Raw genomic sequence first — 14,528 nt, 5'->3', positions numbered from 1 at the left:
CTAACAGAAATAGCTTCTTTAACTCTCCTCTCAAACCATTTCTTTTCTCTGGCTCAGATATGAACCTCACTATTTTCAAAGGAGTGGTTAGTGTCTTTGAGATGGACATGTACAGCAGACTGAGGTCCAGAGGAGCTCTTGTGACCGTGTTGGTACATCCTCAGTGGCTGTTTAGTTTCTCCAGTGTAACGTTCACTGCACTCTTCACTACACTGAATGGAGTAGACCACATTACTTTGTTTACGACTTGAGGTTTTGTTCTTTGGGTGAACCAGTTTCTGTCTTAAAGTGTTTGTAGGTTTGAAATAGACAGGAATCTCATACAGACAGATATAAGGCAGTGTTCACCAGCGATCTGACCAGAACTGAAGAATGGCTTGGATGAGCAGCCAAATGTTTTATATTTTTATATATTTATATTTATATATATTTTTATTTATTTATATATATATATATATATATATATATATATATATTTATATATATTTTTATTATATATATATATATATATATATATATATATATATATATATATATATATATATATATATTATATAATATATATTATATATTATATATATATTATATAATATATATTATATATATATTATATAATATATATTATATATATATTATATATTATATATTATATAATATATATATATATATATTATATAATATATATTTATATATATTATATATTATATAATATATATATATATATATATATATATATATATATATATATATATATATATATATATATATATATATATATATATATATATATATATATATATATATATATATATATATATATATATATATATATATATATATATTAGTTCATACAAAATAACTTTATTTATAAAGAAATTATTTATTTGGCTTGATTCTAATTGCTATTTTCTTCCCCCCCTCCAGGATCTGTGCTACATTCACATCACTCACATTGATTTAACACTTATAAAACAAAACACAGAAGAACTTTTCTCTGTGCATTTGTTTAACATAAAAGTAAAGTATATTTAAGCTGTAGCTGACTTTTATGTCCTTTTAGTCCAAAAATAGACACAGCTGTTCATGAAAAAAACAAAAAAACGATTGAATGATATAGTCCATAAGTATTTTTTGTGAGATAAGAACCATGTGGAAACAACCACCAGTGACAATGCCAGGTAGTTGTGAAATGTAACTGGTGAAGTGTCTAGAAAGTCGATCCACAAGGCGAAAGTCAGAGAGTCAATTCCCAGAAGTTCTGTTGTTGTGTCCTCAGGCAAGACACTTCACTCTTCTTGCCTAGAATGAAAGTGTTGTGTGGGAGAGTGATGGTGTTGGTCAGAGGGGCCAATTGGCAGCCTTAGTCTTGTCAGTTTGTCCAAGGGCAGCTGTGGCTACAAGTGGAGTAGATAAATATTATGATTATTTAAACAGAATGCATGGTATTGGGACTTTAAAGTGATTATGGGATATAGTATTGTTTTTCTTTAAATTAAGTCAGTCAGTCTATATCTAAGTTTGTCAATACCACTCCTCAAGATGAATATTCTAACTTCATTCCATCCTTGTAAATATTCCCCCTTTTTACATTATGTTTTACCTTTACATTTCCTTAGATCCTTGTTTGTCGGGGAGATGGAGATTCGCGCTGGACCTATATTCGGGCGTAGCTGTGAAGCCGTGGTGTTGAAAGCCTTTTGAGTGACAGCAGGTTTGTGTTTTAGCTCAGCGCTTCTTGTGAGAGCTGGTGTAAATGACCAGAGCTGTATCTCCTGTGCGCCTGGGGGAAATCAGACCTTCACTCCAGCGCTCAGAGTGTCCCACAGGGGGCAGGAGAGAGGCAGACCGCGCATGTACTGTAGGAGCAGATGCAGTGGGTTTATTTATGTATGAGGAAAAAGCAGAGCAGTGGTAGACGAGGTGTGGGATGTGAGCAGGTTCTCACAAACACTGTGTGAATTTCTTGGTTTCAGATGACGTCACAAGCTTCTATCGGCTTTAATGTGTTAAACTCAGATCTGTATTTTTGAAGTGGAACTAAATACTAAAGCAACTTTCTTTTGCTACTAAACTGTGTATATGGCATTTTAATAGCACTGTCTACCATTCATTTTTGGAGATCTAATGCTTTTCACAGCTCCTAAATATAGATTGTGACATCACATTGCAAAGAATTATGGGATAGCCCCTTAGACAAACAAATGCTAAAGCAAAGCAACTAATCCTTGCCCTACTATTTCTGGTTTTGAAGTGTTTAAATGTAGAATATGTGCCCATACATCAGTCTAAGGCTGTGGCATAGCTGTTAAGTGGGTTGTTTTGGTGAAAACTAAGAAAATTTGGTAGCACACACTACCAAAACTGTGTGGTAGTGTGTGCTGCCTTCAGTGGCCACTGCAATTTCAAGTACTACAGTGCTGGCTTGACTCTATGGGGATTCAATTAAAGTTTATTTCTGTTGCACATTTAAAACATCTTCAGCTGCTCAAAGTGCTTCACATAAAAGTCAATAAAAACACAGATATACAGATAACATGATACATAGGAAAAGTACAATATAACACCTGTATATCCTGGCTAGCTAGTGTTAAATTGGGTTTTCAGACTAGTCTTAAACTGTGTTAAAGACTGAGGGGATCTAACAGGCAGAGGGCGCTGTTCCATAGTCTTGGCGCCGCCACAGAAAAGGCTTTGCCGCCTCTGGTCTTGAGCCTGGCTTTGGGCACAGCAGCAGGAGCTGGTCAGCAGACCTCAGGGCTCTGATGGAGTATAAAGCTGCAGTAACTTCCTCAGATAAAGAGGACCCATAGAGTACAGACAGAAGACCCATCGAGTGCAAAGATGTTTGTTACATTGGCAAACATTTCAGGCTAAACAATACAATCTTAACTGAGACCAGCAGGTGGCAGACTCTCTATCAGAAACGTTACATACTGCACCTTTAAGTACACAGGGTTTAATTACTAGGGGCATATATGTACATACTAGGGAGCTTATACTTTTAGAATAGTTTATTCATCCTCAAGGGACATTTCTCAGTCGGCGCAGCTCCAATAAATAGCAAACACTATAAAAACACAGCACCAATCATCCCTATGAATGTTCTCCTGGGGGGATAAAATAGAGGTTTAAACATTTACAAGCTCATGATAGTCAACACAGCAGAATATGGGCCTTGTTAGCTGTGTGTGTTTGTGTCTCTGTCTGTCTCCGTGTCAGTGAAACATAAAATGTTTGGACCCACAGCTCCTCCATAGATGTAAAAACAGCTTTAAATAGCCCAGTTTATTTCTTGTGTAACATAGTTTTACTCCACACACACGTCAGGCGTTTACAGATCCGGTGGGACCGAGCTCGCTGCCCCTCTAATGGAGCCCTGAAAGTGTGCTGACTCACGTTCCCTTGGAGATCCTTCAAAATGGCTCTGCCTGATCTGCGTCGTGTGGGCAATCTACACTCCAGTGGAAATGTCAGGACAGTAAAACACTTGGCTCCAAATATGTGTTTGAGAACAGGACAGGAAGTACTGTTATGGTCACACTGGAAGTTACCTCATCCATCTGTAGTGTTTAAGAGAGGAACAGTCCACAAAGACTGGATTGACTGGCAAGGTATTTTAAAGACGTCTGGAAAATTATTAATGGCCTCCCCTGTTCTAAATATTTTGCCATCTTTTTGAGCAAAATTTTAACTAGTCCTGAACTAGTTCTGTTTTTCCAGTTAACACAGTAAAAATCAGGTACTGGACCTTTAATATGGTTCTTTTGTGTTTGAACTCTCCTTTAATGTCATTGGGATGTAGGGTTAAAATAAGTAGTTTAATTAACTGATTTATTTCAACTAATCAGTTAATTGAACTAATTACTGACTAAGTTGTTACCAAATAATTTAGGATGGGACAAGACCAGTGGTGGAATGTAACAAAGTAAAAGTAGTAAAGTACTATACTGAAGTACACATTTTAGGTATCTGTACTTTATTTTAGTACATTTCACAGTGGATTCTCTTACTTCACTACATTTGAGAGCAGTATCTGTACTTTCTACTCTACTACATTTTTGAACAGGACTGAAAAGCAGAAGTATTTTTTATGATAATTTGAGACCTGCTGAAAAGGCTGAGGGTTTATTTTGAATATGTTCATAATTTGTGCAAAACAAAAATATACAAATAAAAACAGATAGAAAAAAAAGATTGATTCAGTTGTTTCTGTTGAACAAAATTTAAATTTAAATCTTTATCAAACCTCAATTTGTGTGAAATACTTTATCTTTTTTACTTTTAAAGTACATTTAAAAGGGTACTTTAATACTTTTACTTAAGTAGATTTATTCATGTGATACTTTTACTTGAGTTTTTTTTTTTTTTTGCTCTGCTAACTGTACTTTTACTTAAGTAACAAAATCGAGTACTTCTTACATCACTGGACAAGACAGTTTCTCTAAGACAAGACATGAGACTGGTTCCAACTAGATGAGATTTTGAATAATTTATAATGAATAAATTGTGAGATCCAGTTCACAATTTTGGTTTCACAATATTTAATTTAACAGAAAGACAGTAGGCCTACCACAATAATGACTGTATCGACTTATCGTTCAACACATGACAGATGGTACCATTATTTTTTGGGGTCAATATTTATTGTGGGACCAGTTTGTCTGAATTGGACATTTTTTGGCTATTTTTCTGTATTAAGATGAACTTTTATGACTCATTATAGACACAGGCCATCTACTTAAGTGTTGCGTTCTGTTATTTATTTATTTATTTATTTATTTATTACAGCTCATATTTTTAAGAATTTTGTGCATTTAGAATACCTTTTGGGGCATATTTCTGCTTAATGTTTTGGTTTCAATTAGTGTTTATTGTCTATATTCACTTCAGTAATATATTACGCTTCAAAATGTGATATTGTGACTGAGCTAAAAGGAAGTAGTTTTTGGAAATGACCTAATGTCGTGGTGTTAAGAGCAGGAAGAGGAAGAGAGGCAGAGGTGTGAAGAGTAAACAGGTGGTGCTGTTCCTGTGAGACTTGTGTTTTTTTCTCTGTGTCAGACTGCACCTTTGGCATCTGTGCTCATATGTGTCAACAGGCTTACGGATAACTGTATTTGTCACCGAGGGGCAGTTAAAAGGCTCATAGTGGACATTCACTCACACTAAAACACACACAGACACACACACACAGACATAAATCCAATAAAATAAAAAGGTGGAATTAATAGCTGCATAATAAGGACCAGGGGGCACTCTACTTCATATTAATAGGCCATATAGTATCTACTACTTTTGGGTTGGTGAGTGACGATCTCTACCCTTTAGTCCTGGTTCAGTCCTGGTTTAGTCCCGGTTCAGTCTCAGTTCAGTCCCGGTTCAGACCTTTTATAGTCCCGGTTTACTCACGGATTAGTCCCGGTTTAGTCCTGGTGCAGTCCTCGTTCAGTCCTGGTTCAGTCTCGGTTCAGACCTTTTATAGTCCTGGTTTACTCATGGTTTAGTCCTGGTTCAGTCCCAGTTCAGTCCTGGTTTAGTTCTGGTTCAGTCCTGGTTTAGTCCTGTTTTAGTCCTGGTTTAGTCCCGATTCCATCCTGGTTCAGTCCCGGTTCAGACCTTTTATAGTCCCGGTTCAGTCCCGGTTCAGTCCCGGTTCAGACCTTTTATAGTCCCGGTTTACTCACGGATTAGTCCTGGTTTAGTTCCAGTTTAGTCCTGGTTTAGTCCCGGTGCAGTCCTGGTTCAGTCTCGGTTCAGACCTTTTATAGTCCCGGTTTACTCATGGTTTAGTCCCAGTTCAGTCCTGGTTTAGTCCTGGTTCAGTCCCGTTTCAGTCCCAGTTTAGTCCTGGTGTAGTCCTGGTTCAGTCCCGTTTCAGTCCTGGTTTAGTCCTGGTTCCCATCAGTGCTGTGTTGTACGCTCAGTTTGTAGTTGTGTAGAGATGACGTTGAGGACATTTACCTGTTCATTTGCATTAAACAAATCAGAGTGTAAACGGCTCACCCCTGACCTCTGTGTTTATCAGAGTCTGGGCTGTCTGTGTGGACGATGTGGACGCTCCAGTGTTTGGGATCTTTGAGCATTAGGCTGAGTTGAAGTTCTACACAAGGGGTGAGACACTGTTTAACTGGTCCGATACAGAGATGGACAATACATTTACTCGAGTAACTGTTTAATACAATTCTACTTCTCAGATTACTTTTCAAACCTCATACTTTTTAACTCCTACTTGAGTAATATATTGTACATTGTAGCAGTACTCTTACTTGAGTAAAAGTTGTGGTTCCTCTTCCCACTGTGAGTCTAAAGTAACAAAAACTTTATGTCGATAATATGAAATGATTTGAATAGTTGTGTTTCTTTCAGATATGATTTAGTTTTTCTCATTGTTTTATGTCTCTCTTTTGCATGTTTTTTTTTTCAATTACATGCACTTGAAATGATAAACCAGATGTGTCGCTGGAACAGGGACTATTCTTGAAGTATTCCCAAAGATGCTTTTTGGTCAAATTTCTTGAACCATTACTCTGTATTTCTGCCTGAGTAATATACTCGTACGTGTCTTTCTAAATCTCTGGTTTGGATGAAAAACAATGAAGCCTGTGTGACTGAGAAATACCACCGCTCTGTGCCATGGCCTAATATTGTGAAATAATATCTGATCAATTGCAGAAATCTGATTTTGTCACAAAGTTATTTTTTTGTTTTTTGTGTTGTTTTTTCAATATACTCTAAATAAAAAAGGCCCTGTGCCAGATTTTTTCCTGTATTTGAGCAAAATGTGTCTTGTCCCAGTTCAGATATACTGTATAAGCAGCTCTTGAGGTCAAAATAAGTCAGCTGTGTGCTGTCTGCATCTAATTATAGACTTTTATTGTCCGAGAATCACAAAGTGCACATGCATGCTATTTGTTGTTAGCAGGACTGGGATGGCAAAACTCTCCTCTGGCCTCTGAAAGTTGTGAAAAGCTCTTATAAACTCATAACTGTGAATAATTAGGATGCTCTGAATGTATAAGGTAAGTGAGGAATAACTTTGGACCACTGCAAACTGTTTAAAAGCACTCTACCTGATTTTTACAGTCTTAGAAATATGAAAAACAGAACAAGTTCATTTTAAGTATGAAATTAAACTATAATCTTTAGAAAGTTACAATATGAACATGACCTTTCCCAAAGCTTAAAGAACCCATATAACAGTATTCTCTGATCTATGTTATGATGTTGTTTCCTCATCACAAACAGACCTGGAGTTGTGTTTTTCATTCAGACAAGTTTAACACGCAAACTCTGTATATTTAGCCTGAGTTCTTCTCTCAAACTGAAAACACTCCACCTTGTGATGTCATGTGTTGATACAGGAAGTCCTTCACTGTGTTTTAAACTCCATACATCTTCATTAGAATCATTAGGATTATTTCAAAAATCTACTGAGTAAAAAGTAAAATGTAGCTGTTAACCGGAAAACTTCCAGTGTATGACATCACAAGGTGGAACGGAACATTTTGACCTTTGGAGATGTAGACAGACTAAAAATGCAGGCTTACTGAAACTTGTGTGAATGAAACACAACTCCATGTATGTTTTTGAGGAGGTAACAGCATTTTAACATGGCTTAAAGCTCGCAAGAGTTAATTTTGTGTAATATAGGACCTTCAAACCGGAGGAGACGGGTGCAGCCCTCCTCCTCCTCTCTGCTCCTCCATGGAAACGCTGTAATGATAACAGCTCTACGTGTGCAGGCAGCGACTCATTAAAACCAAAAGCAATTATCCCCAGCTCCATCAGCCTCAAAACAACTGGGCCAATGGAGCAGAAACGGCAAACAGCTCCCCACAATCCTCCATAAAACCACAGCTCTACAAACAACGTGCAGAGCTACTTCAAAATGTCCGCACTGGATAAACTTAAAGAAGACATATTGTGCTTGTGTCTGTCCTATAGTTATAATCTATGACACCTGTGGATCATTATGTTTTAATTTGCACATTTTAGATCACAGTCACTTGATTCAGTTTAAAAATAAACAAGCACTTAACCAGTAAAGTGATTTCTGTCCATTTCACTCCTGGTTTAATCCATGAACTTTCATTTAATTAATAGGACGATACTTCAAAATCTCAAATATCTTCTTTACTGGTACTATAAATACTTTGAGAGTCACATCCCCAGGGCACTTCCTCTTTGGCACACTACAAAAGAGTGAAGTATGCTGGGATAGTTCAGAGGCCAAAACGGTCCTTCCTCTTGGGAACTTTAACTCTTTGATTCTGCCATTTTGTTTTGCTTGAGGACACTTGACCCTCTTTAAAGAAGACATGTTGTGCTTGTGCTTGTGTACGCGACATAGTAGTAATCTATGACACCTGGGGATCACTGTGATAATTTGGACATTTTAACAACTTAATAAAAGAAACAAATCTGCTGACTTCTGTGGTGCCCAACGGAGCTAACGTCACTGTAAAAGCCGCGGAGTAGTCTGCACCTCCTATGTATAGCTGCACTAAAAAAGTTGATTTTGTATAGTAGGTCTGGTTTAGCATCTCACATTTTTTAAAAGATTTGTTTTGTCCAAGTACAGATATATTTTATAAGCAGCTCTCAAAGTAGAAATGAAAACACTTTGTACTGTCTGATGTCCGCATCTAATTATAAAGCGTTATATCTTTTGAGAATCAGGATACACTCTGTTAGCATGCTAGTTGTCGTTTGCATTACTGTGACAGCAAAACTTTATTCTGGCCTCTGAGATTTTTGAAAAGCGCTTATAAACTCATTGACGTGAATAATTAGAATTAGAATAGAGTTTGAACCTCATGTTTGGCAGTGTGTTTGAAAGTTTACAGTTTAGTGTTTAGTTTAATTATGTTTGCTGTTACATTAAAAAGGGGGAGCTATACATTGTTTTTTTTTTTATTGGAACTGACTGCTTTACTGGACTGGGGGAAAATGCATAGTGGTGTAATGAAATGAAACTCATAGGTCTGGGCAAGGGCTTGAGAGGCAAGGTTTTAAATAAGTGTTCTTGCATATGAACATGGGTCTGAGAAGAGAGACGAGGGAGGCCCATTTATTAAGATTACTGGTGGATTAGAGGCTTTGATGTAACTTAGATAAATGTTTATACTGCACCAGGGAGAGATTGGCTCTTCTATAAAAGCATTTTTGAGTTGGTGGCTCTGTCCCAAGGATTGGTTATTTGTGGCAGGGATTTTAATATCAGGGTAGACCATAGACTGAATATGTACACGGACATAGCTAACCTGCTCGCCCACTGCGCTCCAAATAGGAAATGATCATGGGCTGCGCTTCCGGCTCCATCAACTCTGGCGCCAAGTCACTTTACATTAGAAAACTGTCACTCCTCTCTCTGTAACTGCTGCTGTCAGGCTCATCATTCTGGTCTTAAAGTGTTCATATTAACCCGCTCTATATGATCTTTGTATTTTTATTTCGCTATTGTGTCCGGAAGTCAACATATGAACATTAATGAGAGACAAAACTCAATTAAATGCACTGAAATGCCAGACATTACACGCGTTTTTCTAGCCCACACTCCGTTCGAGGATTGATTATTACTTTGTTTTTAGTTCTGATAGACTTAAGATTAGAAATTCTCAAATATCAACAATTGCCAACATCAACAGCGTTTATGAAAAAAAGTAGGGGTCAATTTCTGGCAGACCTACAGGAAAAACTGAAACAGATGCAAAACAGGGAGAGCCAAAATACCAACGTGCAAGTGAGGTTTGAAATAAAGATGGTGCAAAAACAAAATTGATGAGCTTTACAAACTAGAACTAAAAAAACAAAAAAAAAACAAAAAAAAAAAACAGATTGAGGTTGGAGCATGATCCACACCTATAAAATAAGAAAATAACAAATGGAGTATACAATTTATAAGCTGATAATTCTATTGCTGGTCAGGCTCTAGTACAGGATATGGTGAAGACTCAAGGGAGAAAATCAAAGAATGTTTTGGAAAGTTTTGTCAAGATTTATATACCCAGCCATCAGCAGCTAATGAGAACTCTACTGATGCGTTTCTGTATGGCCTTGAGCTGCATAAAATTCAAGTTTCACAAAATGAGATGCTAGTAAAGCCTATCACAATTAAAGAAGTAAATTTAGCCATAAAGAAGTTCAAATCCGGTAAACCCCCAGGCTCTGTCGGGTACACGGGAGAGTGGGAGAAATGCCAGAAAACGAGTCTGGCTCCAATGTTGTTCCAAATATTGAATTGGGTTTAACAAATGGGTGAATTCCTCCCTCTTGTGTGTGCGAGTTTGAAACCATTATTTTGGTGATTTTAAAAAAAGTGTGTGTGGAAATTACATACCCATAAGTGTCTTTAATGTGGAGTATAGATTATTTACTTCCATTTTGGCACGTTGATTATAAAATGTTTTGATAATCAGTTCTAGATGAGACCGGATTTATACATAATAGTGGAGCTAGATCATAAACTATATATATAAATGGACATAGCTAACCTGCAAGCCGCTGCTTTCCAAATAGGAAGTGAGCACGGGCGCACTTCCAGCTCCATCGACTCAGATTCCAATTCACTTTACATCAGAAAACTGTGGCCCATCTCTCTGTAACTGCTGCTGATGGAACTCCGCTTTAAATCGGCCTCTATAGCTGCTCTAGCCTCGATGAGCTTCATTTGACTGGAGATGAACACTATGGGTGACGTCACACTCACTCGGTCCACCTTTTGCTTTTCATGAGATGCTTACCAGAGTGATTTAAGCGCTATATTCAAAACCAACCACACAGATAAAGACTTGTTTCAGTTGGAAAGGGGAACCAGACAGGGCTGTCCAATTTCCCCACTTTTATTCGCTTTATTTATCGAGCCTCTTGGACAGTTGATAAGACAAAGTCCCCAGGTTAAAGGTGGGACAGTGGCGGGAGTTGAACACAAGGTCAGAGTGTTCACAGATGATCTTATTTACACGGAGGAACCTGAGAATTCATTTAATGGGTGGATGAAGTGCTGAAAGAATTTGGTAATCTATCAGGTTACAAGCGAAATATTTCTATAACACAGGTGAAGGCCTTAAATTTCACTGTCTCAGCGAATCTACAGGAAAAATATAATCTGAATTGGACTAAAATATTTCACAATGACTATAGATTTCTCAAATATATTACAAACAAATTATGAATCTTTGTCTTTGGTGATAAAAGAGGAATTGTATGTATGACAGTGGAAATACTGGAGTGTTACTGTAGGGCGTAGTACAGACAGATCTCATGCTTTATTTGGCAAGAAAAGAAGCCCCGGGTAAGGTACAGTACAATGCGATTAAGAAAAGAGAAATGAGGGATGACTCTTCCCTGTTTAAGATACGACTTTTATCCTTCTCACCTGGTTCCACTTCTTTATTGGTGTAATGAAGATTATAAAGCAAAGTGGAAGTAAATGGAGTTTAAAATGATTTAAAAAAAGTTACATTTGCAGGCCTTAATCAGCTCAGAGGGAAAGTCAGCATGATCATTTTCAGTGTAATTTAATGTCTCGGAGGTTTTAGCAAAGTTGCGCTAAAATCAATCAACCCTGACCATAGACTGTATAAAGATGTGGACTAAGTGAGTGTGACGTCACCCACAGCGTTCGGCTCCAGTCAAATGAAGCTCATCCGGGCGAGAGCAGTTATTGGGGCGAATTCAAATGAGTATTTAGTTTTGATACTAGTTTAATTAGTTCAATTAGTGTATGATTTTCGATACTTTTGATGACTCTAGTTTTGACCAGTGAAGTGAGGGCAGATTTGCGTCACTTTATCCCTGTTTTGAATCCGAGTCTTGCTGTATACGTATATGCAGATGTCGTGGGCTGGTGGAGTGTCGGTCTTTTGTTCGGTTGTAATTAGGGCAGGACTATTAGCAGAACAGAGCCATTAAACGCACTGCAGAAATAGAAACACTATTATTCTAAGGCTTGAGGTTGGTGCCTTTTCATTCATTGAGATCAGCCTTGGACTGAGACGGAGCTTTTTGCGATGGTTATTTTCACTGGCTCAATGTGTCAGTGTGTCTTGATCGGGAGCAGGGATGCACAATTTTGTTAAAAAAAAAAAAAAAAATGAATTGAATTGTTATTTCCTGACAAGTGCTTCTTAAGTCCAGTTGAAAACATGAAGGGAGATTGTGGATCATTTTGTGTAAACATGTATATTATTTGTTGTATAAAAAAGTTTTGTTGTTTTGATGGGAATGCACTGGCTTCACAAGTGTAATATTACCCCCCTCCTACTCTCCTCAGGTGTAACTCTCTCTCTTTGGTCTCTGGACTCACCTGTCTCTTCTCACACAGGTGTAACAGTGTTTATGGTCTCTGTATTTACCTTTACCTGTCTTCCACTCTTTCTCACTCAGGTGTAATAGTGTCTTTGGTCTTACCTGTCTCTCTTCTCTGTTTCTCAGGTGTAATGGTGTCTGTGGCCGTGTGCAGATGATGGATGTTGAGGCGTCCTACTCAGAGTTCATTACGTGCGATCGTACGGGCCGAAGAAACGCGGTGCCCGACATCGCCGGGGAGGGCGCGGTCGTGGCCAGCACCAGCCAGCTCAGCCAGGACCTGGAGGGCATGGACCTCAAGAGCAAAGGTATGTCAGGATAACACAACATGAAGAGCCGTTCACACAAACATCCCAGGAAATGCCAGAACAGATATGACCCATATGCACTATTCACACAGGCACCAGTCCCAGAACATTGCCTCGTCTGTTCACACTTGAATTTGGCTCATTTAAACTGAGTGTTACTGGTCTATGGCAATTTTTTGCCTTCATTCACACATACATTTTCCCTGTATATTCCTGGTAATTTAAGGATTTTTAAAAATGCAGAGGGGTCAGTTCGGGCTTCGTTCACACTGCACACACACTGCAGGTAAACTCCCAGGTCAGGCTGCATGTGTAAATGGGGCTTTAGTTGAGTTTTTTTTCAATAAATTGTATGAGATGTTATTATGTACTGGACCAGTTTGGGCTGCTCCTGCGAGACATCTTCAGGGCTGTCACTGGTCAGGGCTGTTGTTTCGTCCTGAGACGTGGTCAGCCTGTTGGACCTATAGTGTCGCTCAGACAGAAGAGCATGTCCCAGGTGTGTGATAGGAGGAAGATGTCAGTATCCTCTTTGATCCAGCTTTTGAACAAGGAGTCATATTGCAGCTTGGTGGCTAAGTGGCTGGCACGCACACGCCTCACAGCAATGTTCTGAGTTCGACTCCTGGGACGCTGGGTGGGTTTCCTCCGGGTACTCCGGTTTCCCCAAAACATGCAAAATGCACAATGGATTAAATCCTCCAGTTAAGGTAGTCCTGACTCCTGACCAAAACTAGCTTAACATCTGGAGGTGGACATCTGGAGGCGGGTCACTGGGCACTGTCGTGACAGGTTGTCCCGGAGGCATTGAAGGGTGGATCAAATGCAGAGGACACATTTCCTACTGTAAGTTTGAGTCTGAAAACTCAAGAAAAAATAGAAAATGGATTTAAACAACACATTGAGGCAAAAGGTTCTTTATGGTTAGATTGTGTTAAAACAAAGCCCAGTTTAAAGTCTAGCTCAAGTAACAGAGCCTCAGACAGAGCAGTGCCTCTAATTAGCTTCAACCCCCAGAGAATGAACGCAACCGATTTACCATTCACTTTATGATCATTATTTTTGTTCTGTTGTTGTTGTTGTTGTTCCAGGAGAGGAGCCGGGCACCTCTCCAGCCCCTGCCGCTGAGGGCTCCTCCGGCTCAGACGCCCAGGACAGCGGGGGCCCCTCTTAAACTGGCCTGGGTCTGAATGGAGAGGCTTTACACCCCAGGCATTTGAACATGGACAGACTCAAGATGTCCTCAGACTAGCAGACCACCTCGCTCACTGCCAGCTCACGATTGCCTCATGTGCAACTCCAACGGCGTTTAAGGAACCGGATTGTAAAGAGTTGAAATGAGTCGTACAAAAGGGGCGGTCACAGTAATATTTCCCATCCCAGCGAGTAGATTTGAGTTTTTAGAGACTTGAAACAAAGACTCTAAACCTGCTCAGATTTGGAGATAGCGTCATAATCATTGGTTTTGTCATTCTCGTGTCCGTGTGCGTGCTGTGTGCTCCCTGTTCACTGTCCCATACCTGTACTTTATTTTCTCTATCTTAGTTACCATTTTAATGTTGTGTACGGACTTCATATTTATTGCTAAATGTTTGGTGATAACTTTGTGATAGCATTTTTCTTTGTGTAATAAAAGACGTATGAATCCGGTTTACAGTTTCAGATCACTTTACTTGGAACAAATAGGAGAATTTATTTAAAATTGATTTACACATTATTGTCCTGGTTTCTTTCTTTCATGTCTTAGTAGGAGCAGGGGAGGTGATTTAGTCTCTGGTTTAGTCCTGGTTTAGTGTTGGTTCAGTCTCTGGTTTAGACCCTGATTCAGTCCTGGTTTAGTTTTGGTTTAGTCTCTGGTTTAGACCCTGGTTCAATAAGACCAGGGCCCTGGTTCAGGCTTAAATCAATGTT

At 38.6% G+C, this 14,528-nt stretch overlaps 1 protein-coding gene across 1 annotated transcript in view; it reads left to right on the top strand.

Moving 5' to 3' along the window:
* pkig (protein kinase (cAMP-dependent, catalytic) inhibitor gamma) overlaps positions 1 to 14,262 on the top strand; it is a 41,420-nt gene extending 27,158 nt beyond the window's left edge. The window contains exons 2-3 of the mRNA XM_033969665.2: positions 12,436 to 12,617; positions 13,709 to 14,262. Coding sequence (XP_033825556.1) covers positions 12,464 to 12,617; positions 13,709 to 13,791 — 237 coding nt within the window. The 5' untranslated portion in view covers positions 12,436 to 12,463 and the 3' untranslated portion in view covers positions 13,792 to 14,262. The remainder of the gene's footprint in view (positions 1 to 12,435; positions 12,618 to 13,708) is intronic.
* The last annotated feature ends 266 nt before the right edge of the window (positions 14,263 to 14,528 follow it).

The sequence above is a fragment of the Periophthalmus magnuspinnatus genome, chromosome 7 (assembly GCF_009829125.3).
Source record: "Periophthalmus magnuspinnatus isolate fPerMag1 chromosome 7, fPerMag1.2.pri, whole genome shotgun sequence".
NCBI classification, from domain to species: Eukaryota; Metazoa; Chordata; class Actinopteri; order Gobiiformes; family Gobiidae; genus Periophthalmus; species Periophthalmus magnuspinnatus.
Note: the sequence above shows the minus strand (reverse complement) of the source record. Positions and strands in the feature narration are given on the sequence as shown.